General features: G+C 32.4%; 2 protein-coding genes across 2 annotated transcripts; one reads left to right on the plus strand and one right to left on the minus strand.

Moving 5' to 3' along the window:
- The first annotated feature begins 3,560 nt into the window (after positions 1-3,560).
- LOC113396642 (uncharacterized protein) lies at positions 3,561-18,974 on the plus strand. The gene is made up of 6 exons (XM_026634662.2): positions 3,561-3,851; positions 14,748-17,075; positions 17,289-17,486; positions 17,621-17,762; positions 17,992-18,204; positions 18,543-18,974. Exons 1-6 carry the CDS (start codon positions 3,786-3,788, stop codon positions 18,629-18,631), a joined length of 3,036 nt encoding a protein of 1,011 aa, XP_026490447.2. The 5' UTR covers positions 3,561-3,785; the 3' UTR covers positions 18,632-18,974.
- A 54-nt stretch (positions 18,975-19,028) lies between these two features.
- Positions 19,029-25,268, minus strand: LOC113396644 (eukaryotic translation initiation factor 2-alpha kinase 1-like). The gene is made up of 3 exons (XM_026634664.2): positions 24,978-25,268; positions 20,633-21,963; positions 19,029-19,792 (listed from the first exon to the last, which is right to left on the minus strand). Exons 1-3 carry the CDS (start codon positions 25,036-25,038, stop codon positions 19,460-19,462), a joined length of 1,725 nt encoding a protein of 574 aa, XP_026490449.1. The 5' UTR covers positions 25,039-25,268; the 3' UTR covers positions 19,029-19,459.
- Between the last annotated feature and the right edge of the window lie 330 nt (positions 25,269-25,598).

Below are 25,598 nucleotides of genomic sequence, written 5' to 3' on the forward strand. Positions count from 1 at the left end.
TAACCAAGCGCAGTCACGTGAAAAGTAATTGTTTGAGCAAAATTCAAGACGATTTGTCAAGATAAATTACAACTGGTCTTACACATTAATTGTTGTCACAGATTAAACAGTTCAATGTCGTAACGTAACCCCCGATGACATTACGGAAAATATAAATGAAATTTAAAAATCGACGAATCGATTCGAATTTCAAATTAAATAGTTTGATTGGCAGCTGATCCATAGCCCATAATTTCTTAAATTAAAATTAATTTCCCATTACAACGTAACCGTAATGTTGTCATAAAAAAAACATCGATAGTTTAATAAGTAAAGCAAATTGAGAATAGATTTTTTTTTTAATTTTTTAATTTTAATTAAATATGTTATATTATAGATTAGGAATTGTCGGTAATAGAATTGATTTATGTTACATTTTCAATATAAAGGCCGTTAAGCCGTTTTTATGACGTCATCACAGAATCCATTGAGTAAATTTTAAAATTAATGTAAATCTTATAATGTACAAATGCAGTTTTTATTATATTTTTTGCGTAAATATTGCTGCGGAACGTCTAATTTAATTTTTTCTTATTCGATACTGATTTTTATCATAAAAGCGGCGCGCCAGACTATTGTTACCTAATTAATTTCTTGAATAAAAATAGCAATGTTTTAAATTATTTCGAAAACTTGTCACTTATTTTTACGTTTGCGTAAAAATTAATTTATTAAGATTTAGAATCGTTTCGCTTTTTAACTTTTTTTAATGAGATATTTCGTAATATAATAATATAAACCAGTAGATCGATTTATATTCGTATATCAGAACTGAAAATAAAATCGAAAATAATTGAACGAAATCGATAAGTTTCCGACTCCGTAAAGTTTAAAAAAATCCTTTCTGGGATAAAATCCGCAGATATCTTTAACTTTGCCTATTTAAAACATTCAAAGCATTTGTTAAAATAACGTTAATAAATCAGACGTAGTATTCTACACAAGATAATATATATGATAAAAAGCGTGGTGCTAATACTTGTTGACTTTCAGGCAGGATACATTTAATTTTATTTAACTGACATAAATTTGTATCTCAAATATTGGAAAAGAGTACGGAGTTCATTGCAGGTTCTTCTCGGTAGAATGTATTGCGAACTGACGATTCAAAAGTCCTTGTAAAAGCCAATTTGAATAAAATATATTTTGATTTTCTTACCTGAAATTGACATGAAACAAGGTATAAACTATCAACATCGAAGGAACTATGCAGTGCTATATAACAATTAAAAGCTTGTGCAGGAATGTGTTCAATGACAGGTGCACGCTCTGTTAAATCATTCTTTTTTTTTAATTGTATCGCCACAGATATTTTATCATAGGCGTATATTTACTATATCTTTAATGTTATAAATGTTATTTTAATTTGATAGACATTTTCAATATAAATATAAGTCAGCATTATAAATCGAGAACACCAGACTATGAATGTATATATTCAGCGACTCGTTTTTAAACCGATTTTAAAGATTACATTAATCGCGTACAATTTTTTTTTCAAAGTATCAAAAAAATTTAAATTTTAATGAACAGTAAAAGATACCTAAACTACACGTTATAATATCTACGATGACGTCACGTATTAGGCTTTTAACTGCTACTGCGGCGCCGTAAAACGATAATCCAATGCTCTAATTTATTTTTATTATGAATTTCATTTAGTATTGAAAGGATAACATTCAGTAAGGCAAAGGATATTTCACATTCAGCCTTGACATAATATATTCATATAAGCTCAATAATTATAAATTTATTTAGTTTATAAAATTATCGCTACCTTTATGTTATTGCGTTACTCGTTAAAGAATAAATACAGTCGCCAATTACTTCACAATTGCAAGTACATTAAAGTTTTTTTATTGCTGTCATGAGTTGTCGAAACCAAGTTTATTAATAATATTTAATATTATAAATTAAATACACTTAACATTTCATTGGCTCCATCTATAGAGACCAGGTTTTAAAATACGCATTTAAAGACTATCATTTGTTAAAAATGATTGAGTATGAATATTAATAATAAATGAATTTATAAAAATAAATTTTGCTGACTGCAGCAATCTTTTAATGCCCTTTTTTTCTAGTCTTCGTTATACGTAATGTCTGTAAATATAAATTATAGTTAATTAATTCATCAGAATTTTTCACTTACCTACTTTCTAAAAACTCTTATATTTAAAAAAGCCAGTGGGTAATTTTCATGTGACGATTATAACTGTCAAGAGGTAAATGGTATCATATTTTTTTAAGTGAAAATTCTTGAGATCGAAGTCGAATTCGAATTCGTGTGAACTGTTTTAAAGTCGATCGTTTCTGACACGAATTTTTACTTCATTTAATTTACTTCTCTTTCGATAACAATCTAAATTACAATTGTTTTTATTAGCGAGATAACAGCGTTTTGTTGCTATATATTTTTAAGTGATTGTTTTTAAACAAGCATTCAAGTGTGCATGGGGAAAACTTGAGCATGCACAATGCAGTGATGTTTAGATAGCGCGGTTGCAAAACACATTACACTTCGAAATGGTGTAAAACGACCGTTGCACCTCAATTAGACGCTGTTCCTGTTGTCTCCACCCGTTTGAAGTTTGATGGATTGAATTATACTATAATCTTGAACACCTTCTTTTATGTCATATAAAATGTTAAAAATAAATTTAATAAAAAAATTCAGAATAAAAATTTTATAAAAATAAAACGATCGTCATAAATTAAAAATAGTTTCAGCCTTTACACAATTCAAAATTATGATAATAATTAAACATTTATATAACATACATAAATATATATATTTAATAAAGAATATTAGTATAGGTAAATATTGTTTTCATAGGCAACTTATGTTAGTTAGAATAAGGGTCAACGTCAAATCAAAACTTGACAATTAATATTTCCATAGACAAGAAATGGTTATCCTATCTTGTGCTTCATTCATTTCACCGTGGCCCAACATCCTGGTCCATTGTTCGTTACGTTTCAAAACGGAGATAATTCACCTGATTAATGATTTTACCATAAGATTTCCATTAATTGGAATGAGGTCGATCTTGCATAAGGATTTTGCGTAAGGGTATTCGATACCCGCCACGGTTCAGTACCTGGTGTATTTATCAACGCCATCTGATTCGTCTAGCTATCAATTTAGCCTATGACGTAACGTAGTTCTAGTCGGTGAATCCTGAATATCAATTTATTGTTCTTAATTACTATAAAATATTGTTTTATATTTTATATTATGTATTCTGTAACTAAACAATATATACATATGTACATAGTACAGTATATTTTTTTTAACAAAAAATTACAAAAATGTCGATTGTTGTTTTCTTACTGACCTTTGACGTAATATAACACGCGTGTAATATTTCGCTTTGAATGTGTCATCTTAATTGTTTTATGCAACAGTCAATTAATACGAGACAATGATAGTTATTTAAAAACGATTCTCGCTTTACGATCCTTTCGAAACTTTGAGTAGGGGCGACCGGAGTAGGGGTGGTAAAACGAAGAGCCGTTCACTGCTGGCTGTACTGTCGTTGAGTCTTTCGCCGTGTGCAAGCATTGTCGCGTAAAAAAAGTTAGCTGTCACTGTTCCGCGCCATATTTTGAAATATATTTTTTATACTTGTCTATGGTATTTTTGAATTACTAGTGTTAGTGTAATTGGGATTCAGTGAGCGCAGGACTGTGGTGGGAAAGTGTAGTGTGTGATGGTACTCTGCCGCTCTGTGTGAGAGTGCAGCATGAGGGGTAGCGTTTATTTGTTCTTGCTATTGGCGCGTACTGTCGCCGCTATCACAGGACCTAGAGTAAGTATTTTTGAAAAACATACTACAAATTGCATTATATTTTGTAAAAAGCACGTGTTAAATTTAAAAATACATTTATATGTTTTTATAAAAATACGACGCCATCTTGGATTGAACGAATGAAAATTGTTATAATTTGATTATAATATGGGATGGACTCAAATATCATTGCACTAAAAATGTATCATTTACTGTGTACGGTATTAAAACTACAACCGTTTTATACAATCTTTTGTTTAATATATTTTAATAAGAATATTTAAAAAAATATTTTAATTTTAGCCATTACAATAATGCTTATGATTAGCAAAGATCTTACTAAAAAATTTGCATACAACAAAATGACAACTACAAATATATTTAAAAGCTGTTCCAATTTATTAATAAATCATATTAACATAATTAATTATTTATTATATCTCAAAAAATATTTGACATAAGACCAATATCTTAAAATGCCAGTAATCAGATCTGTAGCCCAAGGTATATAATAAAAAAAAAAATGCATTAAACAAATAGAATGTCGCCGAAACACAGAAAGTTGTTTGGAGGAAAAATATCTAGAAACGAAATTTGCTATGATGTCTCTGGCGGAAGCATTCGTTCACATTTTTTTTACATATTTTACATCTAACCTTTCACTCCAAACGTGTGTAGGCAATAAATAATACGCGAACTTATTCAAAAATAGAATGTAATTTTTTTAAACATTGATTGATATATGCGACTAGGGCTGGAAAACAGCTTAAACATTCCTACCTATCCGCCAGCAGTCATTTTGGTGTTAAAAAAACACATACTACCTACTTAAAAACAGCACCCATAAACATTGGCACTGTAAAAAATAATAACCATCTCACATCGTCAATGCACCAACATAAATAAGATGTTATATTCCTTATGCCGCTACCTTGGCTAACTCGCAATTCAAACCGGAACACAACAATGGTAATATTTCTGTTTGGCGGTAGAATACGCGATGAGTGGATGATCCAGATAGACTCGCAAGAAGCTCTACCACCAAGTGATACAAATTTAAAACAAAGATCAATAGTATCACAATAATGCAATTATCCCGAGACATGTCCGAAGACAAGAAGATATGTTTGTCGTTCCGGTAACTGAAAGTGTCGTCTTAATACCAAACGTCGACATAACTCGTTTGTTAAATAACTTAAATCATGTCGACGTAACAGACGAAAACTTTCTTTACCTGATAGAGAAAAGCGTGAGGTCATCACCGATAACATATACACTTCGTGACTCCAAGCTTTCTCGGGCGTAAGAGTATACTGGAAGTGGTATGATTGATATGTCTAAATTTTATTTTAAAAAAAAGTCTGTTCTATAAATTCAATAATATAAAAAAAAAAGTTAAACACATACTTTTTTTATGGAAATGTTATCGGTCTTCTATTTCCAAGTCATAACATTGATATTGTCGATCTATTCACTTATGACGGCGCGCCCCTCCACGTTGAATTATTATCAGCGCGCATTTGAATGAGTGAGTGTCACTTGTGTTTACGTCTTACGCACACTAAGACATGTTTAAACGACTAAGAGTAAAGACAGCAGAAACAAACAAATTAGATAAAAAAACTTATCAAATATAGTTTTCATTTTATTAAAAAATAATTAATTTAATGTGATTAGATATTTGGTAGCATTTGTTTTTTTGTGGTATTTGTTTCTACTGGAACTATATTGTTTTGGTTTGTAATAAGGTATGATTATTATCTACCTACGTTATGAATATTGATGAAATTATGATTCTGGAATTATTGTGTTTCAGTATCAGAATTTACCAGGGGGAAGAATAGATAATTTATTCTGGGAAAAGAAAATTATTGTAAAGACTTTAAATGTATTATGATCCATGGTATGGTAATGAGTCGTCGCCTTGAACTAAGACAATGAATAATTATAACGCGAAAGTGTGTTCATGCGACACTGGGCTTGATATAATTAATATAAAATGCATGAAAATATCTCATCCACGTTTTATTTCGCTATTCATCTTTTTTTTAATACGTAACAATGATTTATATTATACATCTTAATTAAAAAAAATTGGATTGGATTTAAAGTATAAGGCAGTGTAACTACAGCCACGAGACACAACATCTTAACTCCCAAGGTTGAAGGCGCATAGGCAATGTAAGATTTTTTTTTTATATTTCTTAGAGTGTCTATGGGCGGTGGTGACTAAACTCACCAACAATAGTTAAAATTTACTTCAAAAATTTTAAGTTACCATAACCATTACCTTTATAATTTGTACAAAACATAACTATATTTTATTGTTATTCACAAGGAATAAGAAAGTAATAATCTTCGTGTAAAAGAAGTTCCCATTTCTACCATACTTTCTCGTAATTATAATCAACGAAAATTAATAATTGAGACACAGTTATATAATTACAGACGCCTGAGTAAAACTTGCATTGTTCTGCGTACGTCTTGCAATTATTATTAAAGTTATTGTCTACTGTCACGAACTGCATTATACAGTTCCTATAACCGAAGACATTAAATTACAGATAAAACAGCGCATATTTAATTAACCAAAGGCTCTCAAGCTTTTTGTCGTTGGTCTGGTTCGTGTATAAGTGGCTCTTCGTCTGTTCTCAGTGTAAAACTACTAACTAACATCGCTATCTCATATAAAATTATCCTTATTAGAAGTGGTAGGTATTTTAATAACTGACAAAGTCATGAACAGTCATATAAAACTTAATTTATTTTTAACCCATAACCAACTTGTACACACTTATAGATATATAATTCGATATATATATATATTTTACATACATTAACAGCCTGTAAATTTCCCACTGCTGCGCTAAGGCCTCCTCTTCCTTTGAGGAGAAGGTTTGGATTTTATTCCACGACGCTGCTTTATAATAATAATAATAATAATGTATTTAGCAAATAATTGGTCGAACTTTCGCTCTAAAAAACTTATGCAACTCACGAAAGATAGATAGAGATCTCTTATTATAATATCTAAAGCTCTAGAGCTCTATTTTCTTTTACACTCGTGTATATGTATATTAACAATCAAAAATAATTGATATATTTTTTAGTTTTTTTTTTTGTATAAAAAAATCTGTTAAGTGCTTAATAAATATTGAGGTTTTTTTTGTTATGTGTAACTGAAAAATCTACTAATAAGATATTCATAACATTTACATTAAATACAGAGCGTCTCGGAGAAGGTATTAATACATAATGTTATTATATAAGCAACTTTTCGTTGCACTTCAATTTAAACGATTGACGTCATAAGCGTAATTTTATGTTCTTGTCATATAAATAATTAATTATAAAACATTTAAATTTTATTCCGTACAAATTGCCGGTGTCGTGATACACGCGGTATCGGCTAACTGACCACCGAGCCGCCGGAAAACTTCACCTATCGGTCAATATAAATACTGCATGGAAAGCACCTCCTTTTTCACGACATTGCTTTGTGTTAGTGGATAGACGTGGTAGAACTCTATCTGTGGTAAGCCTTTAGCAGGCCCATCTGAATGCTTACTAAGACTTACACAGCTCTCGTGTGTCTTCCTGCATTTAAAGTTATTTTTACACATTTAAAAACATTAGAATTTATTTAGACAGGTTTTTAAGTGCTGCGTAACAATAACTAAAAATAAACTTGGCAGTTCTTTGTCGAATCCGTTTTCGTAAATAACTATATCTTATAAAATATATTTACATAATATAAATATAATATTTATAGTTAAGTATAATTTGGAAGTTATTAATTTGTAGCTGTTACGCTGTGATGTGAAAGTTATATGTTAATTGGAGATTGCGTAATTCAAACTTATTAAAAAAAACTAAATTAATTATTTTTAATATTAAAATATATATATATATATATATGTTAATAACTTTCTTAGCAAGTTTTAGGTCTGCTATCCATCAAAACAGAAGAAATATTTGATATATGAAATAATTCCATCTAGCGTCCCGCTCCGACTTCACTATTTGTTAAAAAAGAGAATCATAAGATGTGGATTTGTACATTTGTAATTAATACTTTAGTACTCGGGTGTAATGTTGTTTTGTACCAGTGAAACATTTATTATAATCCGATCATTCGTTCCGGAGATTATACCCTTACATACAAACAAATATATTCCATTATAATATATTAATATTCTTGCATATCTTTGCATAGTCTTAGGAAATACTCCATCCACCCCCATCCCCGTTAAGTTGAAAACCAGGCCAAAATCAAATATTTATACATTTTATAGTTATATGAGACTTGATTATAATGTTTAAAATTAATTAATCAAATAGGCCTTTTCAGTTTCAAGGTGAATGACCTCGGTATAATATTGTTAGCTATGAAGAGACATATTTATTTGTACATGCCCACTCGCATATGATAAATGTAAATATGTACATGTTGCACGAGTCGCACGACCGACTGGCCACCTACTACTTTCACCCTTGAGATGCTGCTCGATGTATCGTATTAATTGATATTCATTATACGCGTAGTTACTTAACTAGATTGAAGAAAGACGTCTTTAAATGAAAAACACCTAAAGCATTTTTTTTTTAGCAAATGCTGTTAGGTTCAATGAATAATGCTCTGTAGTTCCGGGAGAGTGTAACACAGTCATTCAATCTTAGTTTATAGGTTATGTAAGAATATATTTAGGCATTTTATTGAGTACTTTGTGTATATCTGTATAAAGAAATTCACGCATGTGAGGGTCCTAAATCAGTCGTAAAATAAAAAAAAAACCACATCACTTATTGATTGTCAAATTGAAAACTACTAGTGGTTCGGAAAAGAAATATCACCTACAAATGATACGACGAAACAAAATTACCGATTTTTTTTTTGTGATTTCCTAGTTGTTTACAAATATTTAATATAACAACGTAATAGCCAGATAACGATAATTATTATATCCAAGAACTCCCTAATTGTTAAACATTCTCAATGATGTTTTACATTGGCAGCAGCATATCAAAATTCAGCCCAATCAATTTTTTACGCAGCTTACTCACTGCGATCTTAAATATGCTCAGGGAAATCAAATGGAGTTGATGATTGTAATGACTGAAGAGAATGTGTCGTTTGAACACTTATATAAAACAACGTCATCATTGGTAATGTATTCTAGCTATGACATAATAAATTAAGATGTTTTTGTTTTCTAATAACAATAACTTGGATTATTTGAATCTGGAAGTGTTTAACTTTTTTTTTTTGAAGAAAGCGTAACCTCTTTTTTTTGTAACATGTAGATCCGATCAATCTTAGAAATATCAACACGAATAACTGGCTGTGTGACTAATTACTCGTGCATTATTTTTATTAGACTAGTTAAAATTTAAGCGTTCAAATGTAAATATTTAATTTTAAGCATAATTTGTATTAATAATTTACCTAGTACTCGCTGGAGAACCGAAAGTTACACTTACTAACTGTTTCTGTATTACGCACGCAGAAGATAGTACGAATACGTGAACTCTCACTGCTTTCAACATTTTAAGTATTATTATTTTGGATCATTTTGTTATAAAGTAAAAGATATGTTACTCATAGAAACAAGCAATCTTTTATTATAATATTAGAGATATATAGATAGACGATTATGTACATACTGAATCAATCTAAAATTATCTATTATGTCTTCGCGCCAGAATGTTTTTTTTTTCTTTTAATTGAGCTAAAGTAAAATATAATAATGCCATTTTATTAAAAAGTAAATTTAATACAGCACGGGTTATTATTAAAACAATTAATAATAAAAAGTATGTAACACGTAATATGTATGTATATATATGTATTAGATATATACGAAATGTTTTAGAAAGTTTTTATAAATTATTTATTTGTCAAGTCTGTGAACATTGTAAAAACGAGTGCAATAAATCTTTGACAATAGAGTAATGTATCATCACTTCATCACTATTATTATTATTATATTCGAAGAAATTAAACAAACTGAATGAAAACAATAAAGATTAATTAATATCTTACAGTTCCACATTTTCATAATTAAAGGTTGTTTATTGTGAATATGTGTTAATAGCCATTAGTTGTTTTATAATTGTTTTGTTCCATTTATTTGGGTTGGATGCAAGCAATGTATGAAAATATTTTATCAGATTCTTACGGCAGCCTTCTTAACACAAACTCTCCTTTAAGAAGGTTTCGCTAGATTTGGCTACAATACGGCACTTAAGTTAAGTGTGTCCCTTAACAAACCAGTTTATGAGGACATTTTAGCCAAAATCTTTATTCAATATTAAAAACATTACACTGGTTCATTGACATAATTGTATAAATACTAACTTGCTTATATATCTATAAGAAAGAAAAACCTCAGACCAGATAACCGGTAAAATCGAGTTTTTTCTTTATTATCTGTTGCACGTTACACAAAAAAATGTAAAATACACAATTTATAAAAATGCCTATAATTTCTTAATAAATATCTGCGAGCGTTTGTATTTTGTAATTTATTTATAGCAATTAAATTGATTACGTCATTCGTGCAATAAAACGCAAAAGGGCTTAATAAAACCACAGTCACGGTATAATCAAGGAAGTATCGAATACCGCAGGACTCGTTGACACGTAAGTTTGCGTAACCGGGGAACCGAACACCGTTCGTCAATTACGTAATCGTGTACTATTTTTATGGCAAAACTTGTTAGGTAAAAGTTTCAATGATGTTTTCTACGCGGATATTACGGACGGAAAAAAGTTAAGCGTAGGTTTATTTCAAACTAACGACTCGACCGGCCTCACACGGCTGCAATTTATTAATAAAGAACATGTTATGATATAAATATTATTAATAACCTATGGCACTCAAGAATAATGTCGCATTCAACTAGTAAAAAAAAATACAATAGGGTCATTGGTTCCGGTGATTACCTCTTACAAACAAACAAACTAATTTTTGTTCTTGATAATATTATTATGGATCATATAGATTATTTTGATAGAATCAGTGACAATAAATTGTATAAAAAACGAGACGTCAAATTAAGTCTATCGATACTTTGTTTCCGACTCCACAAAGTCAAAACATCATTTCCAAGGCGAGGCATTCGTCCCAGTAATAATCCACATACGATCCTGATATGATTAATAAGCATGGAGTATTTATTGATTTTTTTGCGATAAATCTAATTGTATAGGATTGAGGTACTTGCCAGTTTGATTCAGAGCCGTTTGAATACATTCCGTTACTAGCTTTTTATTTAATTTAATCCTTTTAAATGTGGAAAAGATTCGAGGTTAATATCGATATTAATAGTGCGTCTAAATACTAACAATGTACAAAATGCCTCATAAATAAGAAAACCATCTATCACCAACATGGAATTGACTAAAGCAGTCATTTGTCAAAAACGATATATTTTTAAAGCATTATATTTCTTTAAGACGAGCATTAAATGATTGTCATTGAAGAGTATCGTTATGAGAACAGTGAGAAGAAAGCGCTGTTACTTAACGATATGTTAACAGAATCGTCCCACATGGGACTATCCGATACTTGTTACACGATCGTGATATGATTTCAAATAACATTTGGCAAAGCAAATCGTGTAATCTTTAACTGACTTCAATAAAAGAGAGAATTAATCTATGAAATAAAAATTATATCAGTATATAATTGAATAATAGCAATACATGATAACACAATTTGTTCGTCATTAACTTTTTTAAAACGTTACGGAGATTCACTCAAAATCAACCTTGAAATCGAGCTCCAGATTCATAGGACAAAAAAGTTTTACTTTAAAAAGTTTTTACTGGCACGTTGACAGTAAAATGAGTTTTGAATACCTATCAATGAAACTCGCACACTTATTGAGGCTACTGTTTATTTTAAAAGAACTTGTTCATTTCAAACTGTCACTGATTCGTAAACATAACGTAACCTAACATAATGAATGAGAAAGCAAACTTTCATCGTTTTACGGAAACCGGACTTATTCTCATTCAACTCGCGTACATCTCATCTTTGTTTCCAAACGATTAGAAAATCGACACTGAATCTTGCATTGTTGCATTTGAAGCAGTTTAGAATTTACTTTCATGTGAGATCATGTGACAAATTTCGTTTGAGTTATTAACTGTTAGGATTAAGTCCAATTAATTAATAGATCATCCATAAAATAGTTATTGTCTATGGCGTTATCTTGTCTAGCCCTCACATATAGATTTATTAAAGGTGCATGTCGACTTTATACAATTAAAGATGATTGGAGTATGAATACACAAACGAGGCTAAAAGCAGTGTGATCATAAATTTACTCAATCTATTTTATAAACATTTATTTCTAAGTTAGTGATTATCTCTTAGTCTGTTTTCTGGACTGTATAACTATATTCTCACATCAATTATCAAAACGATTATATTCGAAGAATACATTGATAATCAATAATGATTTTCTGGATAACTAGATTGATCCCATACTGTACTGAGTATTACCAATACGATGTGAATCCAGTACAGTTACATAATATCCCTTTTAGATTTGGAATGTTTTGCATATATTTCATTTGGAATCAATATAGGACGCTAATAAATGTAATTACTTGGTCAGAAAATATCACATGGGAGCAGAGCCAGATCTACCATATGGCTTTTTGGGCTTCAGCCCAGGGCCCCGTGGATTAAAGGGGCCCCAGCTACGTCAAGTCAAAAATAGACGATAATGCGAAAGAATCCATAACTTTATTAAATTAAACAGATCGTATGATTTGCAGCCCTGCGAGTCCTGCAATTAATTAAACCCATTTAATTAATTTAATTCAATTCTACCTTCAGATATGTCTTAGGTGGTCCCAAAGTAGTGTTAGCCCCGGGCCCCCTAAACTTACGGTCCGGCCCTGCATGGGAGTATGGTTCTAGTGTTATATGGTAATGCCAATCGGTAGAAGATATTAATACGAGAATCGTAGCATTGCTTATTTTTATGATTAAATAATAATTAGTCTTTTATTTTAGTATATATATGGGGAAATTAAGGGGCCATCTGATGGTTAATGCACAACCGCCCTTAGATATTCATGCTGTAAGAAATATTAACCATTGCTTACAGCGCCAATGAGCCACATAAATTAAACTTGGATGTTATGGCCCTCGTGCCCGTAGTTAGACTGGCTCGCTCATCCTTCAAGTCGGAACACAAACATATTAAATATTGCTGTTTAGCGTTAGCGTATCTGATGATTGTGTGGTACCTACCCAGTAGGATTTGCACAAAGCCCTATCACTAAGTAGATAGTAGTCTGTATGTGTATCGTGATGTATGATTCTATATTACCGTTTTTGACCCTACTGACCTGAATCAACCATAATTTAGGGTTATAACTACTTAGAATTAGAGGAAATTAATTAGAAGGGCTAAGATTATTTCCCTATCTAATTAATTATCTTATCGTCTTTCGAAAAAAATAATATATCAAAGGCATATTATTATATACCATATATCATTTTAAAATAGCAGTTTACACTGAAACACAATTTATATTTGCAAACATAAATTGTGTTTCAGTTGATTTCGAAAACATAAACTCTAAGAATACCCAAATATTTACAATATTGAACAAGAATTTATAATTCATAAGCAGCTCTTTCACTCTTACGAAATCACATGACCTTTAAAACAAAAAGTAAAGTCCTAACGAAATCAAAAGCGTCCGGAACGCCTACTTGCGAGCGCGTCGTGAAAGTGAGCCGCCATGAGACAGATCGGCGGCATTCTACCGCATAACACATCCTGTACGTGAATTTTTTAACCGGTACTCAAATTACCATAGACAGTTACGTAAACTTATTAACACATGGCTTTCATTTATAGAAATCAAAGTAAAAACTAGCGATCTAGTGGCTCGCTTATAAGGCAGAAGGTTTCGAGACCCGGGTTCAAATCGCATTAAAAGTTTACTGGATTTTGGCCGTTGGAGTTTCATCATGTTTACACTCCTGTGCGTGGGCTAAAGCCGTTGGTTTTGCAATTGAACTGTTTTCAGTTGTGATGGAGTGAAACAAAACAGATTATAATGTTCTTTTGAAACTGCACAACGTTTGGCGAACATTAAATGTCCTACGATTTTTTTTAAAAATAATATTTTTAATTATGACTGAGAAAGCAATAACCATGCTAATTAAAAAAAAATACAGTTAAAATGTTGTTCATCGCTAATACAAGATTTTACTTCGATAATCACAGACACAGTTAATATAAAAATAAAGTATGTTAGATCTCATCTCTCTGCGCCCGCGCATACTAAAGAATGCACTTTCGTGCTACTGATGCGTCACGGACAGACAAATGTTCTCCGTGAATTGTGAGAAAATAGCTATGTCATCTCACATTCTGTTACAGTCCAGCAAGAACAAATATATGATAGTAATCTTAAGATAAATCTAAGGAATTTATTGTATTTACACATTACATACCAATATTTAATTTTATGCTCAAAATTTGTAAATACATAATTGATTTGTTTTTGTTATGTTAACAAAGCTTGTTGGTAAGGTTTTGTGCTAGCCCGTATGGGTAGGTACCACCCACTCATCATAAATTCTACTGCCAAGCAGCAGTACTTAGGGTTGTGTTTCGGTTTGAAATAACATCTCAGTTCCAGTATTGCCAGTCAGTATTTGTGAATATCTAAACAGTGTTGCAATAACGTCCTATTGTAAAGAATTTCTTTGATGTTTTTATTAAGAATACAATTTTTTAAATATTTTATGGAATGTACCTTCATCTCTATTACATGTATGTTCTTTATGTGATTCGGTTGTATTTGAGAAAATAAAGGCTTTGCACCGCAAAACCTGATATAATGTTACAATTATACTAATATTTTTATTTTATTTGCAGATAGAAAATGACTTCGACAGAAACAGACAGCCACCGCTAGGTCCTACTGGTTTCAACGATCATCAAACGAGATATGGGATATCACCTTCATTACAGAATTTCCAAGGGCAACCTAATATATTGAGCAGTCCAGCACCCCCAATTCAATTCCCTCAGCCAATCTTTCAACAACAACCGTATGTTCCGCAGTTCAACAATTTACTACCAGCTCAAAACATTCCAAGCAATGCTGCCGTACAAAACAACAATGGATTTCAATATAACCAACCTTCAAATGTAAATCCAATAAACAATTTGGGTCAAATTCAACAGCATCAAAATATACCACAACCGATACCTACTTTGTCAGCATTTCAAAATAACGGTCTTCCGTTGACGCAAACCGCTCCTCAAACATTTAATCCGAATCAAAATATTCATAGTTCAATCGCCCAGCAGAGGCCTACGCAGGCTGCATTTTTACCATCTCTAACTGCTGCTAATAATCAAGCTTTTAGTGCACCCAGTCCCATTACTATTCAAGCCGCACCAAATCTAGCACCACAAAATTTGAACAATCAACAAATTCCTTTCCAGTCAATAAGTCAATCGCCATTGTATAATAATAATAATGGACAATCTGTATCACAGTTAAGGGATTATTATGAACAACAATCAAAAGAAAATCTAGAAAAATTAAAGGAACTCCAAGAAAGACAAAGAATTATTCAGAAACATCAAGAGTTTGTTCAGAAACAACAGCAAAAGCAGCAAGAAAAAGTTGAAAAATTACACGAAGAATTTGTCAGTAAACAAGCCACAAAATCAATACCAAGCTATACGACCACAGAGAATTATGAAGATTACTTCAAACGCAATCAAGAAAAACGAAGACCTTTACTGCCCCATGAAACAGATTTATTCAGGAAAGCTGTTGAACAATATGAAAAGGAGCACCCAACTACAACGACATCTACGACTACGACTACAACAACTACAACAACAGCACGACCTACTACAAGATATAGAACTCGATCACCGACCCGAACCAGGGCTCCACCTCAAGACAGAAACAAACAAAAGCTTTATAATGAAATAAAAAATTTACTCGAAGAAAGTGATACTAAAGGTTTTGATGATAATTTGAGAGCTAAAAGCGTAGCGTTGCTTCAGAAACCAGATATATTAAAACAACTTAAGGTGGTTTTAGCTGAAAATCCGGAAGATTTTAATGAAAAAAATTTCACGTCTCGGGAAATTTCTTTAAACGGTCAAAAGTTTGAAGTTATAAGAACAACTAACCCGAATTTGATTCCAAAAGGCGCGATAGCCGCCGACAGTCCGGACTTAGGTAAGCTGATAACAGCTACCCAAGAGCCGCAAAAAGAGAGTCGCATCTCTTTTGATGATTTAACAAAAGGTGTCTTGCCGCCCGGGGCTAATTTCGAACTTATAAAACAAGCAGATAACGGTAAGTTAGAAGAAGTTTCTAAAATACCAAATTCGCTTCAAAATAAAAAGAAAGTTACTTTCGTTTTTCTGGAGGAACAAGATGATGGCACATTCAAAGTGAAAGGTGTGAAGGCAAACGGGCAACAAACCGAAGAAGGGCCTGAGGTTGAAGATATTTTGAATAAGATCAAGAAGGGTGAAATACAACTCCCGGGACCAACCAAAATTAGCAACAATATTTATACTTCTAGCACGCAAAGTCCTACTATTGCAACAACCGAATATATAGCTGAATCATCGCATCATCCATCAAGCTACACCAGTTTCGTAACAACGTCGAATTACGGCAATTCAGGGCATACTAACCCAATACAAACAACGCCAGCGCCCACCTATCGTAACTCAATTGCATCATCGACAAGAACTACTCCTGTGACTCAAACATATGCGCCTACCACCCGAGCGACAACTAGTGAAAGATATGTTATCAAATCTTCGACTCCAAATTACATAAAAAACAGACACAGCCATCACCAAGCGACGAGGAGTCATGTGCCCAGTACGACTGCTATAAATACAACTCCGGTTTATAGGACGACGCCTCAAGATATTGTTGTAATCGGATCGAGCACCGCTCCAACTTACGAAGAGTCTACCGTAAACTTGAACTATGACAAGAGTGATACACCTGACCTCGTGGATATTCTGAAAGAAAATGGTTTGTTCGCAACAGCTAAATATTTGAAACAATCTGGCTTGGATGCAATACTAAACGAAACAGGACCTTACACAATTTTCGCCCCCACCGATAAAGCTTTTAGGACTTTATTAGTTCAACTTGGTGGGCCTGATAGGGCAGAAGAGAAGTTCCGTGACAATCCTAGACTATTGAGTGGGGTAAGTAAAAAATAATTCTTCACCCTACCACCCAATAATTTTTCTCATCTTTACCTGTGTTCTATTAAAATATTTTCGAAGTCCCACGATAATGAATTTGATATTCTTTATTGTGCAACCCAAACATAATATACATTTTTAATAACGAGCCCTCATGTTCATTTTCGTTATAAAAAAATTAACGAGAAAATTAAATGTTGCCATGTTCATCAGTTGCTACTCCATCACGTTATCCCCGGCGCGTTCGACATCGGCTCGCTCCAAGACGAAATGACAGGCGTCTCTCTTGCCGGCACGCAACTCCGGGTGAATCAGTACGATATGCATGACGTCGAATGGAACGAAGTGCGAGTGACGACTATCAACGGGGCTCGAGTCCTTGACGATAAGAAGGACATACATATACCACAGGTAAACTATACTACTTGTAAAAACGTAATTTATATAAAAAAATCAAATGATGTCAATAGCTTTTAACTAATAAAAATAATAATAATTATTATTACTTATTCCCATATATTATTGATGGCATTGTTCCTTTCCAGGGCATTGCCCACGCAGTGGACCGGGTGATGTTCCCGCTGCCGGTCGGAGATCTCGTACAGACGTTGCAAGCGGACCGGGATCGACGCTTTACGACTTTCCTAAAAGCTATATACGCCAGCGGCTTCGCGGAAACTTTAGCCGGTAAGAATCGAGCATCAAGAAATCGTGGTTGTAGAATAATAATAGTCCGAATATCAATGGGATTACCTTATCATTTGGACTGTACGCTGGGAGTCGAGGGACGAGGAGGATGTACGTTTATTGTGATAATAATACAAGTATTTGGAAAACAATGTCGTATGTTCTCTAAGACGAACGTCAACGGGCAATTTGCGGATCAGCTTGGCTAAAACCAGAAGGAACTTTCCAGAGAGCAAAACGTACACGGTGTTCGCGCCGACGGACGCGGCGTTCGCGCGGCTGCCGGCGGCCGAGCTGGCGCGCGCGGCGGACGGCGCGGGCGCGCGCGCGCTCGTGGCGCGCCACGTGCTGCCGGGCACGCTCTACAGCGCCGGCATGCGCTACTACCAGCTCCGGAACTCCATGGAGGACGCCAAGCCCCTGACCCTGCAGAAGAGCTCCGGTAAGCTGCTCTCCTGGACAAACTTATGTCATCGTCCCACGAAGTGCTGACACATACTATGATAGTAGCGTTTTATTATATCTTTATGCAGCACTAAATCCTAATTCACATTTCATTTTACTACGTCACAATCTAACTATCGAAGACGCAATACACGTAATACAGCCGGTCAATTCGTGTAGTTACACAATCTCTATGTACCTAAAATTTTAGTATGACATATTTTTCTCTATTTTAATAAAGTATTTATTTAATGTCAATTACTATGACGACAACTAAACATTACTAAATTGATGTATTTGCTCTATTTTAATTGTATAAATAATTTATCCCCCCAGGTCGCATCAAAGTGAACAACGCCCAAGTCATAACACACAACATCCCGGCGACCAACGGCGTCATCCACGCCGTGGACACGCTGCTCTAGACGACGTCCCGCCAAATTAGACTAAAAAATATTACGGAGCTACACATTTAAATAAAGTCAAAAAATCTTCATCCTAATGATTCAAGGAACAGGCTCCAAGATTGTTAAGAGAAATCTAAATTAATAATATTGTCGCTATTTTTCTCTTTTCTATATATGTATATCGATTGCCCACGAGTGGGACAAATATATACAGTATGTATCCAATATTTTAATTTTATATAATAACAATATCTGTCTAAGTTTTGTGACTTGTTTCCGTGTAGCGGCTGTAAAGCCACGATTAAAAATTAAGACTGTAAATATAAACTAGAATAAGGTGTTAATTTATGCAGTTAACTTTTTTTTGTAAATAATTTTTTATCATTATATGGGATTTTAATTTAAAATAAAAAAATAAATATTAAATACTTATATTTAAATTAAATTATTACACACACACACATACTCGCATCAGTACAATTTTATAACATCATGTTATCGTAGGCCAGATGTCTCTAGATGTCCATTTAAAAAAAATACTGAGTCTAAACGTAGTAAATTGTTAAAATAAATTTTACCGAAAGCAATATGCAAAAACATTCCGTAATAAAACAACCATCGATATTCTCCAACTTTGTCTTACAATAAAAAATATAATCCAGTAAAAAATTACACATCATTAATTTCAAGTGGAATTAATTAAAATTTAAAATAATTCGAGTAAAAGATTATTGTTCAAACTACGTTAATAATTGTACAGATTTAAAAAAAAACATTAATTTGTGACTTTAATGGCAGCACTAGCAACACTATCCCCGATTTAAGTTGGATAACACATTAAATTGATCACGAACGGAAGTTACATTTAGCGAGCATCAGCTTCAAATGGGCTATTTCGTCGTCCTTCGCAGCCAACTCCTCTTTGAGCAAACGTATTGTATCGTCTTTGTTTTCAGAGAGAGTGCTAAGTTCTTCGAGCAGTTGTGTTGTATCTAATCGTTTGTTCGGTCGCCTTTGGATCAACTTCCCGATGATGTGAGCAATCTTTGGGTAGTTCGCGGTGAGGTTAGCTGGGATCTGTCCCTTGCGAAGGCCCGTTATTGTTTTCACACGCTCCATGTCAGTGCCGAACGGCTCCACCATCTCTAGAAGTATGATGCCGAGGGAATACATGTCACTCTGGAAATGTTAAAGCAAGTGATTCATTAGCTATTATGGAATACATTCATCAGATAAAAATAACCATCATACAAAATGTATTTTCGTTCTAATTTGTAAATCGACGTACTGTTTGACAGTCTGTGTTGTAGTTAATAAAATCTTAAAAAAAACATTAAACTGTTGCTGAATAATGCATTTTTTTATAATTTATTAAAAAATTATTACGAAAAGAGAAGTAAATATAAATATTATTATTATTATTTCATACAAAAACATATAAGTTGTGTCTGTCCAAAACACAAATAAACTATTTTTCTATAAAGCAAAGCATGCGTGAATAGTTTTCCACGTAACAAGTTATAAGCATGACAATAATTTTATAGTTTAGTTTTCGGCAAAATCTTATATATTCATAGCGTAAGCCGATTTTTGTCCCAGTGATTACGGGACGACAGCTGCACATAAAAAAATCGGTTGTGGTCATTTTGAAAAGCTCCAGCCTTAGGTGTGCAGAAAAATAAAGAGGATTCTTGATTGCAATTTATGAAATTGTTATTATTTAACAAAGAATTAATTTTAGAGTGTGGAAAAATAGATACTGGCCACGTAGAGCGCCGCTATGACTGTTTAAAAAAAAAAGGTAAATAGGTAAATCGTGCGAAAAGACGTCGTCAGTTTACAATTAAATAAAAAAAAACCTATCATAGGTTTCGTAATTTGTAAAAATCTGTTGAATAAACGAGAAGTTTCGCGTGCGACACATCAGTATTCATGAATCTTCAATCTTAATATTTAATATCGTAAATAAAATTTTATTAAGAAACAATGTTAATTTAAACATATTTTAATGTATCTTACCTTAGGATTGCATTGACCTTCTAGTTGTTCTGGCGCAGCGTACAAATGCGTACCGAGGGCTAATCCGCTATGAGATTGCTGCAATGGACAAGCCAAGCCAAAATCGCCCAGCTGAACGAGTAGCCCATTTTCACTCTGAGCCACGAACACATTACTGGGCTTAACGTCGTGATGAATTATCCCTTTCGAATGAATATAATGCAGTCCTCGGACGAGCTGAGTGAACATGTCAACCAAGACACGAGTCCACGCCACGTTGGAATCAGAGAAGGAAGAGTCGTAGCAATTGGAATCAGTCGAGTCACTGTGTTGCAGGGTTAGATCTTCGGAATTTTTCCTGGAGAGTTTCATATGGTTATTGCGCTCGTCCAGCCACTGCTTAAGGGTTTGTTGACAGTAAGTCATCTGTATATACAGGGTGGCCCATTTCAAGTTAACTCGAGAACAGTTTTCGTATTCTTTGCCTGACATAAGTTTGCATACAGCGTTCCGCTCGGCTGAACTCGAATCTTCCTCGTCTTCCAACTCTTCATCAGAAGTTACGGAATTGTCCAAAGTATTCGATCTCTCAAATGATATTATGAAGTCAGATTGGCTATAGTGCTTAGTTAATTCTTTAGAATTGTACGTTTTAAAAGATTTCATGATGTCAGGATAAACAGAAGAATCTTTGTTAGATCCCATTGAAAAATCATCATGATCAGTGTCCATTTTAAATTTATTTTTCTTCTTAACATTCGATTCTATCATTGGTTCCAGCCATGCAGCCTTATAATTGACTATGTTCGTGTGATTTAAACTGGCGATTGTTTTCACTTCAGCCAAATGCGTCATTATGGAATTAACGTCAGATGATTTGATAAAAACTTTTTTTACAGCGTATTCGACGCCATCTAACCTATGTCGCGCTTTGAACACGCTACCAAACCCCCCACCCGCTATAAAGTATAATTCTTCAAACTCCTTGTGGTATCGCGACCACTCCAGAGCTGAACTAGTGATGGGCCAAGACACTGGGAGAGGAATCGGTATTTCTGAGCCACTGGCGACTGTGACGAGTTGGTAAAGAGCTCTCTGATACTGACTCCTCATCACTTCGAACTCTCCCATCGAATATGAATTATCAATTAAATTCATACTGTGAAGTTTCTCACAAATAGTGTTGTACAATTGGTTGGCTCTGTTGAGGTCCTTTTCCAGAAGTGAACATAACTGCTTAACCAGTGATTGTACGAGTAAGCTAATGGGCGTTGTTGCTGTGGAGTTGATAACTTCGATGTGTTGCATGCTCTGTTGCAAGATGGACTCATGGTCACTATTGCGAGCAATACCTAGAAATAAAAAAAAAACATCTATATTTTATGTGTTATAATTTTTTATTTAAATAATACCAAAATAATAATATTTTCATTTAGTTGTGGGCCCTTATCATTAATTCTACCGCCAAACTGATATAGGTACTAGTTGTATTCCGGTTTGAAGGGCGAGTTAGTCTAACTACAGGCACAAAGGTATATTTTAGTTCTCAAGGTCGGGTTACATTGGCCATGTCAGGAACGGTTAATATTATTTACTTACAAAATATAATACATGTTAGCTTACTTTTAATTCATCTTAATTTCAATAATTTTTATCCACTTTTTATATTTTATAAAATATTTAACAAATTAAAATATTATTATACGTACTTACAACAAATATTATTATTGCAATAAACCATATTATTATTATACAAAAATTAATATACACACGCACACACAAACGTTTCAAATAACTTAATTAGTTAGATTACGATTTTTTCAGGATATTTTAAAAATAGTTTATCATCACCAGTCACGTAACACATTTTCTGTATACAATACTACAATATTAAACAAAATAGTATTACAAAAATATATATTTAACTTCCACAGAAACATAGAAAATTCTAGAATATAAAATGTGGTCAATAGTTTGCAGTTACATATAGTTATCAAATTGGTGAAACATTTCCTCATATACCTATGTACGATATCACATAATTTACGAAATTTATTAATTTTATTTCGTGGCATTGAAGCTGACTTTTGTGACGAAACTGAATTGGTTTTAATCAAATTTTCTAAGACTAATGAATTCCTTTTAAGGGAGACAACTGTCACAATAATCCAGGTGTAACACAATATATTTGTAAAAATACAAAAATAACACATACCTACAGTCGACAAAATAATACAAGATTTAATTCCATAAATACTAATCATCTTAAAATGTTGTGATGCTGTCTGTCTGTCAAATATTATAAATGCGAAAGTAAATCTTTATGTTATCTCTTCACGTTTAAGCCGATAAGCCGATACTTGGGGTGTCATTCGAAATGTTCAAGCAAATAAAATGAAATTGAAAACAAATTTTGCCACAGGAGGATTAAAGACAACTTTTGACATAATTGCGTGAGATCTCTTTTATGATATGCCTTTGACGGGCAAATGGGCCATCGCCTATAAATATTGGTGCTGTTAGAATCTCAACCATTTCCTACATCGCCAAATAATACCACCTACCTTGAAAACTAAGACTAAACTGAACACTGGCTGATTCACCCGTTAAACCAAACACAACAATACTAAATATTGTTTTTTGGCAGTGGAATATCTGATAAGTGGGTGTTACCTACCCAGTTGGGTTTCCACAAGCCCCTACCACCAAGTAAAATCATGAATAGTCTATGGATTCTTTTGAATTTGTAAAGAAACAGTATTAGCATTGGCAAAGGGCTATTTGATATCAGAAAATGAGAAGTAAAATAAGCATTGAATTATACATGTTATTAATTATGCACTATTTATATAGCAAAGTCTTTGACAAATAACATTGAACATATAAATCTGAGGTTAATTTATCTTTACTCTTTCATAGATTGGACTACATGTATACATACATACATACCATACAAATTTCATCAAAATTACAGCTTTTTTCACAAAACAAAATGAACAATGTGTGTTTTCAAATAATGCAATATAAAACAAGTATTACTTCAAACCACTTCAATCAAAATATCAAACCTATGCAATTGATTAATAATTGAATTAAATAATCATATTGATAAGATATAATAATATCACACCTGAATCTGCATTACCCATGTTTGCTCCTGAATAAATGATTTATCATAAAAACAATGCAACTATGCAATTCTTGACATTTCACATGTTCAGGCATGATGCAACATGCATGCACATGTCCTTTGCCAACTAATGCATTGCTGAATACATGCATGTTTCTGGATTGCCAATGTCAATTTTGATTTAGAAGTGATTATTTTACAAGAAAAAGGTAGAAGTGATATTACAATATTATATTGTTATACTTTTTAATTATAAATAAATAATAATAATAAAATTAACCTTTCAGATTTACCGAATGATTGTATTATTTGTATGTACACTTGTAGTGAGGCTTGGCATGGTAATTTTGTACATTTCTTTAACTATTTCTAATGTTACTAATACAAATCTTATCCGCATCAAATTATTAAGCTATATCACAAATAGCAGGTACCAAATGTATCAAATATTCATAAATCAAGTCGAGAAGTAATCCTGGCATACTATGAGGCAGCATACTCGCCTCGTTGTTATTTATTATATACAAGAATATGCAATTTGGCCTAGTTTGCCAAACACTAATTAGGCAATCTGTGTCAATATAATCAACAACAGAGTTTTTGTTCGCTACCATCAGCATCAACCACATATTATAACTTCCCAACAGCGGCCAGCATATTGTAGATAAATTAAATAGTGGTATTTTAGTTGTTATTGAAATGGTTGTATTGTAATACTTAATGTACTGTCACAAGTAGAAGTTGATTGACATTGGTGATAATAGCCATTGCAGCTCAAAAAATTACATAAATAGTTTATATTATGTCAGCAATTTTTCGGTATTTGGTTCTGGTTGAAATTTGAAATATCTGTCATTTCAAACAAAGACGAGAGCCATTCTAAAATCACAGTAGATATTAGTCATATTTCATATTTATTTTAATTATTTAATATATTTAAAATAACATCTGGATTTATACAAATACTATTTATTGATACTGATTTATTCAAAGCTATTTGTGTATTTTCACAACATTTAATCATTACAATTTGGAATGATGATTATTGATGAAAACATAGTTTTGTCTAGTTTTATGACTATCCCTCCCTCTCCAGGTGTATTCAAATTAAATGAACACAACTTATTTTATAATTTAGTTGGTGTAATACCTTTTTTCATGAACATTGTTGTGTATTTTTTTTACTAAATTTATTCATAACTATAATTCTAAATTACAATAAAGTTAAGTAAATACCTTGATCGAAAGATTTAACGGTAGCCAAAGCTTCCCATTTATCATGTTTCTTACTATCCATTGCTATATACGTAACTTCTTCAGTGGCCTAGATGTTGAATCCACGATTTTCTTTCATTAAAGTCTCTGATAATCATTATCAAGCCAGGGTAATACTGTACGGCGAATTGTATTTATATGAAGACATTTTAAACGGCATAAAAATTACAATGATAAATGAACAAGTAAGTTAGAGAAACAAATACACATTTCACAAATATTGCACACTATATAAAATTTTATATTATTATACAAAGCACAGACAATTACCACAATAGACTAAAGATTGACATAACAGATAAAACATAGTTATTTATTTATTATCATTTTAATAACTCAAATTTAAGAGACCTATTATAAAATTTTTAGTCGAAATTTTTTATATACGTAATAATTAATCGTATATATTTCTACATTACATTAAAAGTATTAAAGAACTATATAGTTCATAATATGGTAGTATATGGTGGAATGGGATATTGAACCTTCAAATTAACATACTATGCTTTTGTATAAAGAAAATATATTTATAGTTTTTTCATGTAGTTTATTGTCTAAAAATTATAATCATATTTAAAAATA

Source organism: Vanessa tameamea, chromosome 4 (genome assembly GCF_037043105.1).
Source record: "Vanessa tameamea isolate UH-Manoa-2023 chromosome 4, ilVanTame1 primary haplotype, whole genome shotgun sequence".
Lineage (NCBI taxonomy): Eukaryota > Metazoa > Arthropoda > Insecta > Lepidoptera > Nymphalidae > Vanessa > Vanessa tameamea.

Bases quoted from the DNA above. Each gene is read 5' to 3' on its own strand.
- LOC113396642 (XM_026634662.2), top strand. From the start codon at position 3,786: ATGAGGGGTAGCGTTTATTTGTTCTTGCTATTGGCGCGTACTGTCGCC. The intron at 3,852-14,747 runs GTAAGTATTTTT...TTTTATTTGCAG, and splicing joins CCGCTATCACAGGACCTAGA to ATAGAAAATGACTTCGACAG. The intron at 18,205-18,542 runs GTAAGCTGCTCT...TTATCCCCCCAG, and splicing joins GACCCTGCAGAAGAGCTCCG to GTCGCATCAAAGTGAACAAC.
- LOC113396644 (XM_026634664.2), bottom strand. From the start codon at position 25,038: ATGGATAGTAAGAAACATGATAAATGGGAAGCTTTGGCTACCGTTAAA. The intron at 21,964-24,977 runs GTATTTACTTAA...TTTTATTTCTAG, and splicing joins CGTTAAATCTTTCGATCAAG to GTATTGCTCGCAATAGTGAC. The intron at 19,793-20,632 runs GTAAGATACATT...TAACATTTCCAG, and splicing joins AAGGTCAATGCAATCCTAAG to AGTGACATGTATTCCCTCGG.